General features: G+C 32.5%; 1 protein-coding gene across 1 annotated transcript in view; it reads left to right on the top strand.

Annotated features, from left to right (window-relative positions):
• The first annotated feature begins 275 nt into the window (after positions 1-275).
• The window catches only part of LOC128998969 (uncharacterized), a 32,352-nt gene continuing 19,173 nt past the window's right edge, over positions 276-13,454 (top strand). The window contains exons 1-3 of the mRNA XM_054425326.1: positions 276-306; positions 4,688-4,772; positions 7,894-7,961. Of these exons, the coding sequence (XP_054281301.1) occupies positions 276-306; positions 4,688-4,772; positions 7,894-7,961 (184 nt within the window). The remainder of the gene's footprint in view (positions 307-4,687; positions 4,773-7,893; positions 7,962-13,454) is intronic.

The raw sequence follows: 13,454 nt of genomic DNA, 5'->3' as shown, positions 1-13,454 counted from the left end.
ACGAATTGATTGTCAGAAAATCATTAATAACTTAATAAAATAAAATAAATTGCTTAGCTAAAACCCCAAAATTAAATTTTGTCATATTTGACGATGCGGTATTTGTAACAAAATAATAAAAAATCCACTTTGGTTTGTTTCCGTCCATTGTTGTCGTGCAAAGAGGCGTTGGTGGTTAACGCTTGTACTAGTAGTGATGGGAAAACCGACTGGAAAAAAACAATCGACTATTCAATCGGTTGTTTTTTTAAACCAGACGTTTTTTCAGTCGAATCATGGACATCTTTCCAGAGAGATATGCTGACAGTAAGTACCATAAAGATTTTGCATAAGAAAATATATTTTATCATCCCACATACACTACATACCAGATCTTCGGTCTCAACCCCTTCTCGTCCTGGGTGTTCGTCTAGCTGGTATGACTTTTAAATTCGGTTAAGATGCCACTTATCCAGCTGCTTTCCCTACTGACAGGGCCTTAATGATCGCTTCTATCCGCCAGCGCAAAACCTGTAGACACTTCTAATGGTGCCTGTCGTCTTCTCTGTGTATTTGTCATAGGTTGTCGTTGTAAATTACTCAAGGTTATACTAATGACTAATGGTTTAGCTACGTCATGGATATGGCTGACGTATACTTTTTTGTAGAAAGTACTCCAAGGGGACACACATGATCGACTGCTTCACGTCAAGTTTTGGTATTTAATAGTTTGCCTTCAATAGTTGTTATTTATTTTTATCTTCTAACTTTGTTTGATACCAATGACGCTCGGGAAACGTCACAAGTCTTTTCAGTTTTGGGAATATCCTGGCATGTAATACTTCCACCCTGGCTGTTAGCAGAATTATGATTGTAAAGCTGGTGGAATTGATTTAATATACATAAAGGTTGATTGAAATGTTGATCCATCTATTAGGAAGATTTGTATATTTTGGTTATTATATTCCATGCGTTGAAAAGGACGATGAATGGAGTTACAGTAGTATATATATATATAACTGTCGCTCATGGAGTCTTACTGCGGAAACACTCATGAACATAGTACAAGTGATAATAATATACTTTATACGCACATATTAGTCTAGTTGCCAAAAGGCATTTTTACCCAAACCTGAAAGTAAGGTCCACCCAATGTTTTTTAGTGTTTTCTGTTGCTTTAAGACCTGCATAATTAAAATCTGCAGGGTGCCACTTTGTCACCCTTGAGCAAATTGAAATATTCAAAATGGCGGCCAAGATGGCTTAAAAACTGTATATTTGCTGTATCCTTCCCTATAGAAGAGACAGGATAATAATTTTTGTGTCTAATTTTAGGTTTTAAGGGTCAGAGAATACCAATAATTGATTATATTAGTAATAAAATATATATGTTTGCTTTAAAAGTTAATAGGATGTCATTGGTGAATTGAAAAATGCCTTTTTATTTAAATTAGATTAAATTGCATACAAGTTTTGGAAATGGTATAGGCTACCACATGCATTTTTATGAACATTTTTGGACAAAATTGACTTGGTAGAGGTACCAATGCTGATATTTATTCGGTAGTTAGTACTTAATTTCGATATGTAACGCGTTTTTGGCCGCCATCTTGAATCACCATATTGCATATAAATAAAATATTTTAAATGTAATGATAGTGTTGTGACACATAATTTTAAACTATATTTTCATGCTGATTTTAATTATGAAATCCGTTGGTTTAATATCCTTTTTCATTTTGGAGATATATTCAAACGAAATTCTACCCCATACATTTCTAATGAATGTTTCGTACTTCGAACAGTTAAAAAAATTTGTTCTACATCTACAGTTATTATTAACGCTTGCAGTTCGTTATAGCCATAAAATATGCATTGATGTAAGGGCTTTTATTTGAGCTATTGGCCATTAAAAACGGATGAGTTATAGACCAGCTACGAAGCACAATACAATATTAAATTGACCTTTTTAGAAAAAGGTTGTTATTAAAAGATTTATATTTCGGGTTGTTAATACGTCACCAAGTTGTATCTGGTTTCAAACTACTCAGTAAATGTATGGCTTTAATTTAAATATTCACTAAATAAAATCTGACAAATTTTAAATGAGACTTGGCCTTTTATTTCAAATTAGATAATTTTTATTTTGAAAATTGTTTTTAGTTAAAGAGGATAATCGCCAATTCTAAATAAGTAATCCATAGCTAAAATAAGTCAATACTTTGACGAATTATTTAATACTATAAAGAATTTTTGGAGTTATTTAAGATTGGGGATATATGTAGGCCCATTTAACTAAAGACAGTTTTCAAAATAAAAATAATTTAATTTTAAATCAAATTCCATGATTCAATTTAAATTTGTCGAATTTTGTTTAGTGGAGGATAAATTATGTATTTTTATTCAAAGTAATTTTTCATTTTTCAGAGTAATTTAATTCTATTCATATTGGGGATATACGTATTTAACTAAAGACAGTTTTCAAAATAAATATAATTTAATTTTAAATAAAGATCCATGACTAATTTTAAATTTGTCAAATTTTAATCAGTGATTAATAAAAATTAAAGTGATTAATAAGATTAAAAATTGTCCAATGTTGGGAAAAGCCACATTTTTAATAGTGATTTTAGGGGTTTTCTCGTAGACCAATTTAAAAAAAACTTTTAGTACATCACACTGCACACCCAACAATAAAAGTAAAACCATAAAACGTTTCATTGAAATTTTATTTTAGAGGTCATATCCTATATTTTTCTGACTACTAGTGTAATTGTCTATTATGAAAAATTTAATTTTTGTATGTTTAAAAACCCCTACTTTTTCAGTGTTCCCATGCTCGGATTTTGTCAGATTTTTTTTATACATTGCCCTATATGTATGAATGTATGATTCCAAAATATGTTTTAAATGTTCTCAAAGCAATTTTTCCCACCTCAAAGTGTATTTCAATCGGTCTAGAAGTAGTGGTGCAGCACGGCAAGCGTTCCAAGTTGAAGACTAATAACAAATATTCCCATATCTTCAAAGTAATATACAAACTGATATGAGGTTGATAATTGTTCAAAATATAATGCAGATTCTTTTAAGAGCCACAAAATATGAATGTTCTTATCACCTGAGTTTGTATTTGCAAACGGTTTTACAAAAAAATCTTCGAAATTTCGTATTGTTTCTATTTAAAGCTGTCTCTTTTAAATGAATCAATATTTAAATGGTATAACAGTTATTATATTAAAGTAAACTTGATAAGGAAGCTATTAAGACAAACCACAGATTTTTAAGACGATTAGTTGTCAAATTATTGATGTTTTACTAAAAGCTTACATAAATCCAATATGGCGAATGTTTTTCCAAAATGGCGGCTTTACGCCACTTGGATTTTTCTTGATTTTTAGTATAATATTCTTGACACATTTGTTGACAAAATCCCATATATTTTGGAATATATGGGGAAGAATATGGGGAAGAAATATATTTTATTTCTTTTACCTTAAGTTTGATGTTGGACCGTATTTTGACTAGCCTATAGAACAGTGTTTTTTTTTTAATTCAAGAAAACTATAATTTAAAAAGCAGTTAGTTGATAAAGTCATTCACAGTTCCTGAAGAAGGATAATGCACTGTCCACAGTACTGCACAAGCATCAATTAGGAGAACTGCTTGTAAGTTAACTGATATGATGACTGTGTTCTGTTTGAATGTTGTACTTATCCTCAGAAACCATGGATTTATAATGTTTTTAGTCAAGTAAATACTTGAAAACATTGTTGATAAGGTAACTTGTCAACAAATTAATGTAGAAATTATTAAAAACTTATATTGATTTATTATTTTGGGTAATTTTCCAATTAAAACATCAAACTAGGCACAAAATGATTATCCTGTCTCTTCTATGGGGAAAGATACAGCAGATATATAGAGTTTTTAAGCCATCTTGGCCGCCATCTTGAATATCTCAATTTGCTCAAGGGTGACAAAGTGGCACCCTGCCTATTTTAATTATGTAGGTCTTGAAGAAACAGAAACCACTAAAAAACATTGGGTCGACCTTACTTCCAGGTTTTTTGACCTGCAACCAGACTATATTGTTGTTACCAGAGAGTACAGAGGTTGGTACACATGACAGGAGTACTCAAACACAGCTCATTGATCCCTCGAGGTTGAGCAAATTTGAGATAATTTCGTACGACGAGCTGTAAAATCACAAAAGCCAATTAAAAAAAAATTATTGTTTCATACTTTCTTACCCGAGAAAGGGATCCAATTCCAAATTAAACGTCCAAAAACTTTGTTTTTTTACCTAATCGGGTTGCGAAATATCATCGATAAGCCTGCAATTAGTCTCATGCAAATAACATGATTATTGAATATGGGTTGGGTTTGTTAATACGGTAATTATGCGACGGTTAGTAGGTTGTTGGATGAGAACCGTGCCGTGTCAGCTAGGGCATTACTACAATGCACATTGTCTATAGTAGAGTGCAGGAGATACGTTGAAGAGAGGGGGAGTACGTGCAGTTATCTGGGGTGAACATTATGTGCATACATAAACGATGTGGCGACTACGTCGATTGGATTTACTAATTAGATCAGACCAACTCCAACACTTGGATTGGGAAAGTTACATTGAAAGCATTCTTAAAGGGCCCTACAACAAACGATCAGTTTTAACTGTCGGTTCTAACAACTGACCGTCTGTATGCAGGATTTGGACTGAGTTCAGGCCAAAAAGCTGAACTTATTGACTTAAACTGTGCGGTCAATCTTGAAGCTGTTACTGAACAAACGAGGTTAGAGGTTTCCACTCTAAAAAAATCTGTGCAAAATTTGAAATGCTTCGATCCATAAGTACCTGTTAATGTTACAGGTATTTTGAACCTTCTTCAATACTGATCTTGAAACTACAATGCGTTTCCTCCCAAAGCACAATCTACAATCCAACAACAACAATAAAATATACGAACCAGATTTCCTGCCTCATCTTTGACTCGTCCTTTGTAGCAGAAGGCCTGAGTTTTAAGCTTCTGTCAAGTTATAATCAAATACATCAAGGCTAGACAGAATCATATGATTATTGCTTGAAAGTATCCCCAAAGTAAAGACTACACTGGCCAATAGTTTAGAATAATATCGTTTGAAATTTTGGAACTATGTCCTAAATCCCCCATTTTCGGGGGAAATTTTCAATGTCACAATTTATGTGTGAGAAATGTTTGATTATTCAACGGGTTTACCAAGTACGTTACCAAGTTGCTTTAACGTCAATGTTGACAGATATTGTATCGTCCCAGAATCTGTTGATCGACAATATGTAACCAAACGTAGGTATACTGTTGTGTAACAATGCATTTTCCCTACCACTGCATGGAGATGATCACATTGCCACACCTGTAAACAGTACGGAAAATAACTCATTTCCGCTATAGAGCGAGAATGACCATTCCCACTCGCCAAATCAGCGAATTTAATTTATTGGCATTTCTAAAAAAAAAAACTAACATTCGGTAAGCAAATATGTACCTAAAAAAGTAAACATAACCTAAATGACATTTTATCAGCATCCAAACAGTTAATCTGTGTGTTATGATAAATTAAATTGATGGACAATTAATGTATGAATTTTGTGCTATTATGGCTGTAGAAAAAACCCGTGTGTGTATTACGAGCACAAACAGTCATTACCGCTCTCGAAATGTATTGCTATCTACAGTTCTCGAGCAGCAATGGTGCACTTTACGCTCTGAATACACAAATAGCTATTTTTCGATCACGAATGTTAACAAAGCTCTTTATTTGCATGTATCAAACTGTGTTTACTAACTGGTGTCAAGGACAGTATGCTTTCCGAAAACAAAACCAAACGATTGTAATCTTTGGTAAGTAGGTCTCTAGACTGCAGTCAGGGGGCTGGTGGCTACTGCTAGATGCACTTCTCGGACACCTCCACCTCCACCCATCTCCCCATAGCGTATAATGTTATGCTATGCACGATGTGATGGGGTGGTGGGGGCTTCGCCCGCCGCGGTGGCGCTCGTCCGGCGATGGTAGTCTTCCCGCGAACTCTTGACCAGAATCATCTCTCCAGCCACTGCGAATTTGTAAGTAAAATGTAGTTTTTATGGAAAGTTATATGATAGCTAAAAATCTTTTTGATAGCACACAATAAATGTGGCAAAGGCACACATGTATTATTATAATAAATTACGAGTGTTAACAACTTCATCTTATTGACAAATCTTCATAAAAAAATAATAAAATGGTTTTACTAATAAAGGAGGGGTACTAGATGTGAAAAAATATCTTTCCCTACTAGAAATTCGTTATTTTATCGGGCTTTATCAATTATTGTTAAATATCTTAGCAAATTCAATATTCTTGTGTGGTTCATTGATTCAATAACAATTTGCAACATGAATCAGAACATTATAAGAATAACAATGCCTCGTGAATCTAGCCTCTATCTTCTTCAATCAATTAGCTAACCGGTCAGTTCGGTTATAATACGGTTCTCACATAGACCATTGACATGCATTACAAAATTTAAAAAAATTATCCCAAAACATAACATTTTTATGTATAGCCCTTTTCTATTTATGCAACACAAGGTACACGCAGTGTGGATCAACAGCCGCAGATATGAATAATTATGAATTAATTAATTATGAATAACGGTACATTTTTTCCATAAAACATTTTACTTAAAACATATAAATGGTTTGAAAGAAAATATGCAACGTGTGCTACTTATTGTTGTCAAGGATTATTTTCAGAAACCTCTTCAACGACCACTTTTCTTCCACCGACAGATACACGGTCGTTAAGTGGCCATCTTGGAAGATCCTTCTTTTGTTTTAATTTATCGTGTCGATGAGGTACTTAGCAAGTTTCACGACTCTAACTTTGCAACTATAAACATAAACTAACATAACTATAAACTATAAACAAGTGCTTATTGCTGATTGGATGACATCAAAATTGCTCCGATTTAATTCCTTACATCCACGCAGCATTTTATCATTCATAAGAGATCATTTATAAAAGCACTCAAATAAGTGAGTAAGTGTATTATTTTATAAGTAATTGATTTAGAATAATTAAAATTATGATTCAGTTGTTTTGAAATTTGTATTCAATCCAAAATGATTACGAGTCACTATTGCACAATTACACTTCACTTTCTTTACCATTGAGTATTTTGTACACATTCCAACACGTCATTCGTTACATTAAATGATTGTACCTTTGGATATTTACCTAGGAAAGTCTTAAACTCACAGTTTAAGGTGTACTGCATTTGCAACCCGATTCTAAATCGTGCTGGTATTAGACTCGGATTTGCATTATAGAACTAATATCAATTGCACAATATACTCAATTCTTAATCATTAAGACTGACATCAATTTAAAATCAGCAAGACTTTCAAATCGCTTGTAAGGCTGGTTATTCATGGGAAAGATCAACAATTTGAACTGCGATGGTCAGATCTCATATGGTCAACAGTAAAAGCCAAATTATCTTGACAGAAACTTGATAGATGGTGTGGGCCGATGCTTTAAGATATCGTAAGAGGCGGTTCTCAACCCAATTATGATTTTCATAACTTCACTATTTTATTTTTTTATTTGTTTACATAGATTCTTCAAATATTCCAAATTTGTGCCTTTTTTATATAACATCCCCTCTACTTAGTTTCCATTAACATCATAGTTATGGATCCTGAACACTATAAGAATATTACAATTTGGGACCCGATATGGGATGGAAAGTATATTAAAATTACAACCACTGTAGTCTTAAATCACCAAAAACATTACACTTGGAATTAAATTCAGTAGGACAAAAAACAACATAGACGCATCCAAATAAAACAGACCACTTTCAACTATGTAATATTGTTTTTTTCCATTCAGCCTATTGCAATTCCAATTCAGTAACCACACCTCGGAAACACATGTTTTGCTCGAGGAAGTGGAGAGAGGTAGGTGTTTTAGAAATGGGGACTCAGTGGCCTAATGGCCTTAAATAGTGTAGTGGGATTTGGCCTAAATGATAATACATATTATACCCATTAAAAAATCATAGTGAGTTAAATGTTTGCTTCAAAAATATCAAAAGATATAAACAATATTTAAACAGCCCATTAATAAAGTACTAAGGAATACAGACTTTTAATATGATACCGAGTTTGGTAAAATATTTAATTAAAAACTACACGGTTTAGAATTGTATATTAATGGGACAAAACTACCCTTAAAATGGGGTCTTATTCCAATTCACAGTTTATATCTGTTTGGTATATAGAAATTTACTAGTAAATAAAGATATTTTAAAAACTAAAAATATGTTTAATGGGGGTGACTAACTATACTGCATATAGAATATCCCTAAGAAGAATTTGTGAATTTTTCTCTTAGATCAAAACAATAAAAAATTATCATAGGCCTAAAAATGCATGGTTTCCTGTGGTAGACCTGGTATTATGAACATAAAACCAATCAGTATATTACAGATATATTATGGATAAGAATATTGGTTTTTGAGACCAAAGAACTAATTTGATTCCTCTTTTACTGTACAGTAGATGCATAGCGACGGCAAACGTTTCTAGTACTAACTCCCTTTCTATTACGCATCTACGACAAGAAGCATGTTTTGATCAGTAAGAGTCAGTACAGTATATGGTTTGTAAACTTGTAGAATACTATTATCATTATTAACATTCACGCCATAACAATTATAGCTAACCCACTCTTGCCAAGGTGCGTGTTTCAAACGTGTTGTTCTCTTCGTCCGGAACAAATACATCAAATTGAGCTATTTTTCCAAGTTTTGCATGTTATTTTTCACATACTTTACTCGGATTTTTGTTAAGAGCTTAATTGTATTGGCGATCATTGACTTATTGTACAATCTGGAATCTGGAAATTAAATGACACCCTAAAAGAGCATACATTTTGAAACTATACCACCACAAAGATTGTTTGAATACTGTTATAAGTCTAAATGCTAGGATCAAAAAAGCCATTTCAATTCAAAAATTAAACATGATTGAAAACATTCTACCCTCAATTTGCAATGACATGAGGATTTGTTTTTTTTTTCAAAATTTAGGAAACTCTCCAAATACATGTATAAAAACTACATTAGTAGCAATTTATAGACTTAAATTAATTTTATAATAATGTTGAAATGTTATATGCAAATCCAACATATATTCCTCCAAATCCATATTATTTAATATACAGGGTTAGTAAAAAGTGTGGAGACCCCCTGTTATTATTTTAACGGCCCATACTAGAAAAACTAAACTCGGCACACCTTTATGACATGTTATGAAGTACTTTTTGGGCATAACCGTCACTTGGTGTACATCCCCAAAATGGGGGATTTTGGGGGAAACTCAAAAATTTCAAATACAAAGACCCATCGAGTGACCCTTCATTTTGAAGGTCCTGTTAAAAGAAAACCAACAACGCAAACTAGAGGTCTTTATCTCAATCCAGTAAAAAATGGCAGCCAATTGAAATTCTCAGAAGTTAAATTTAACTTACAGCTTTCCAAGTCTGGAGACCCCCTGTAAATTTTGTATTGGCTCACACTAGGAAAACTAAACTCTACACACCTTTTTGGCATGTTATGAAGTACTTTTTAAGCCTAATAGCCACTTGCTTACCAAACCCAAAATGGGGGATTTTTGGGGAAACTCAAATGTTTTAAATGATAAGCCCCATCGAGTTACCCCTCATTTTGAAGGTCCTGGTAAAAGAAAACTAACAACGCAAACTAGAGGTTTCTATCTCAATCCAGTAAAAAATGGAAGCTGAATGAAATCTTTAGAAATCGGAAATAACTTGCAATTTTATATTCAATTAGCTGCCATATTTTACTGTGTTAAGATAGAGACCTTAGTTTGCGTTGTTAGTTTTCTTTTATTATGACCTTCAAAATGAAGGGTCAATTGATGGGGCTTATCATTTAAAATTTTTGAGTTTCCCCCAAAATCCCCCATTTTGGGTTTGGAAACTTATGAGAATTTCAATTGGCTGCTATTTTGTACTGAACTGAGATAGAGACCTCTAGTTTGCGTTGTTGGTTTTCTTTTACTAGGACCTTCAAAATGAGGGGTCACTCGATGGGTCTTTGTATTTGAAATTTTTTAGTTTCCCCCAAAATCCCCCATTTTGGGGATGAACACCAAGTGGCGGTTATACCCAAAAAGTACTTCATAACATGCCATAATGGTGTGCCGAGTTTAGTTTTTCTAGTATGGGCCATTAAAAAAATAACAGGGGGTCTCCACACTTTTTACTAACCCTGTAGTTTGTTTATGCCCAAATGTAATTTACGTTTAATTTCTACTTATCAAATCAGCTGACAAAAACACAGTTTGGCACATTGCATTTTAAATCTGCGTTGGTAGTCAAGAGTTTTCCCCCATGTTGTTTATGGAGAATATACATTTATTGCTATAGAAATTGGTTGATCGTGCATTGGATTTTTCTATTGGATCATAACAACAATTCACATATTCCTCACAACAGAATATATAATTCTAACTTAGCCAATATTATGTACCCCTATACCCAATTTACTAGCCTCTAAAGACAAATCTCTATTATTATGAACCTATTGAACAAAAAACACTCGAAAATAAACTAGAAATTCGCATATCCTGCAAGATGGGGGGTTGCACTTTATATAGAAATTCACCTTTATGATGAAATAAAATTTAAAATACAAACAGAACACTATAATATACTACAATATAATAGTCTATAATAATAATAGAATCAGATATTCCTGTGCCTCGTTGTTATATTCAAATACTATTTTGTTTATTATTCAATAATCAAATTATTGTTATGTCTCCTTTAACGTCAGGGAAACAGCATCTTTATATATGGTGTTTTTGTATACAATCAGTATTGTTATTTATTTAAATTGCTGTATCCTTCTTAAATGTTTTGGTTCCAAAAATAAAATTACTATTATAAGGAAATTTTAAAAGTCTGTGAGGTTGCGTGGTTTTGCACATCTCATATAATTTACACTTCTCTCTGATGTAACACTTTTTGTGATGTTTATGCTTGTGGATTGTTCCCAAGCATCTTTCTGCTCTACAAGAACCATGGACACAACAAAAAAATTGACTCAAATATAAATCTAAAAAACAAATAACCTACTATGTTTAGGATCGATTGTGAGAGAGACATCTAAACTCTTAGTTAGCTAACCAGTACCCTCAATTCGTATAGCATTTTTTCAGCAATTGGAAATTGGAAAACCAAATTCTTCGTGAAAGCACATGTATCATCAAAGCCTATGATTGAGTTCAAGTTTTCGCGGACTTACTTTCTCTAGGTCCAAGTTCCAAGTAGGCCAGTGGGCAGCGGCCATTGGCCTGATCACGACATCCTCACCTTCGTTCCACAGGCTCATGGAAAACAACATCACGACGTAAAAAATATGTGGTTGTAATTCTACTGTCAAATCAAATCAATGTATACGTAATTTAAATAAGTGTGAACAAACTAACTAAACATATATTTTTATTGAAACAAATAAGTCTTTACCTTGTTAGTTGCACCGTATAAAAGTATAAATCCACTTAAAAATAAATTGGGTTAGAAACTAGATAATTGTAGAAGTTTCATTGAAAGTGTAATGTCAGACAAATACATCTAGGAAATAAGCCTGTTGTTAACAGTGATACTTATTAAAGTTGTGTTTAGCTAATAATAATAATAACGATGTATATCACAGTAAAAACTTTGAAAACATAGTGAGAACAAATACTTTTCTGTAGTATTCTGAAACTCACTGAGTGAACTGAATGTATTATTGAGGGGAAATGAAGTTGGACAACAGGGCTGGATGGTATTGATTGACATTATTATAGTTAAGTAGGAGTTAAGGTAACAATGATTATACAGGGTGTTCAAAAAGGCGGGGACATAATTTACGTAGTTCCTTGCGTCAAAATAAAGATAAATTCAAGAATAACTTTTTTCCAAAATCACTTCGTTAATAAGATATTCGCCATTTTGTATTTTGTACATAAATATTTTTATCTAGGATTTTTTTCAACCGATCTCTATGAATCTATTATAGAACAAAAATACCCCCGCCGCAGCAAACCTGCAGACTAAGCGAATTTCCATTTGCCTGATTGGATTTACACTAAAATGTCTCCTTAAAAATATCACATTTATTCCGTATTTAAATAGAATCAGTTTAACACATACTTAGGTTTGCTGCAACAGGGAGGGTAAAAGTGTTTTTTATGTAAAATGTTAATAGTTAGTAAGAAATAAAAACATTTTCCAAATTTGGGCAAAAAATGTTAATAAACAAGCAAACTACAACAGTTTTCTTATTCTCCATAAGAATAACATGGGAATTTTAAATTTAAAATTTTTTGAAATTTTCTCCGTAACCATTAGGTGGGTTATAACGCTTCAATATACTAAATTATTTGTTTTTTTAAGCTCTACAAAATAGTTTGGAAAGAAATTGCAAAATTTTATGTTTTTTGAGTCAAAAGTGGGAAAAATCCATTTTTACCCCATAAAACCCCCCATAAACCCCCGTTCCCATGGTCCGATCATGCTGGTTCGCGAACTCGTTCGAATAAATATAGGTTTACACGTTTGTACCAAATTTCATCAAAATCGGATCGTTTTTGCTCGAGTTATCGCGCTAACGGACACATATATAAATATATATAATAAAATAAAATAATTACTAAAAGGGTACTTTGTTATATATGTTTTAATTATATATATATATAAATATACTGGGTGTCCATAAAAAACGTTTCAGGACTTTGGGAAATGGATCCCCATACTAGAAGGAAGAAAGAAGTTTATGGGAAGGTATGTCCGAAAATGCATATTTACCCAGATATCCGCCATTTTGTTTTTTATACAAAAATATTTTTATCTGTGAAGTTTTTTATTCGATGATTATGAAACTTGGTAAACATGTTACCATACACAAGACCTATTATAGAAAAAATAATAAAGTTGTTCCGATTGTAAATTTCAAAATGGCGGCCGTTTGAATTTTTCTAACTTTATTAACTCGAAAACGGCTAATTCTATGAAAAAATGTCAAGAATACTTTTTTTAGCATTTTTAATTGCCTATCAAACAATACCAAGATCAAAAAGATCGGACAAAAGATAACTGAAATATTACGTTTTTTCTGTAAAAATAAGGCAAAAATTAGGGGTTCCCCGACTAACTTTGCCTTATTTTTACAGAAAAAACGTAATATTTCAGTTATCTTTTGTCCGATCTTTTTGATCTTGGTATTTTTTGATAGGCAATTGAAAATGCTAAAAAAAAGTATTCTTGACATTTTTTCATAGAATTAGCCGTTTTCGAGTTATTTAAGTTGGAAAAATTCAAACGGCCGCCATTTTGAAATTTACAATCGGAACAACTTTATTATTTTTTCTATAATAGTT

The sequence above is a fragment of the Macrosteles quadrilineatus genome, unplaced genomic scaffold (assembly GCF_028750875.1).
Source record: "Macrosteles quadrilineatus isolate MER2022 unplaced genomic scaffold, UCM_ALF_1.0 Scaffold_7__1_contigs__length_78375512, whole genome shotgun sequence".
Taxonomy (NCBI): Eukaryota; Metazoa; Arthropoda; class Insecta; order Hemiptera; family Cicadellidae; genus Macrosteles; species Macrosteles quadrilineatus.
This window is presented reverse-complemented; position numbering and strand designations above follow the sequence as displayed.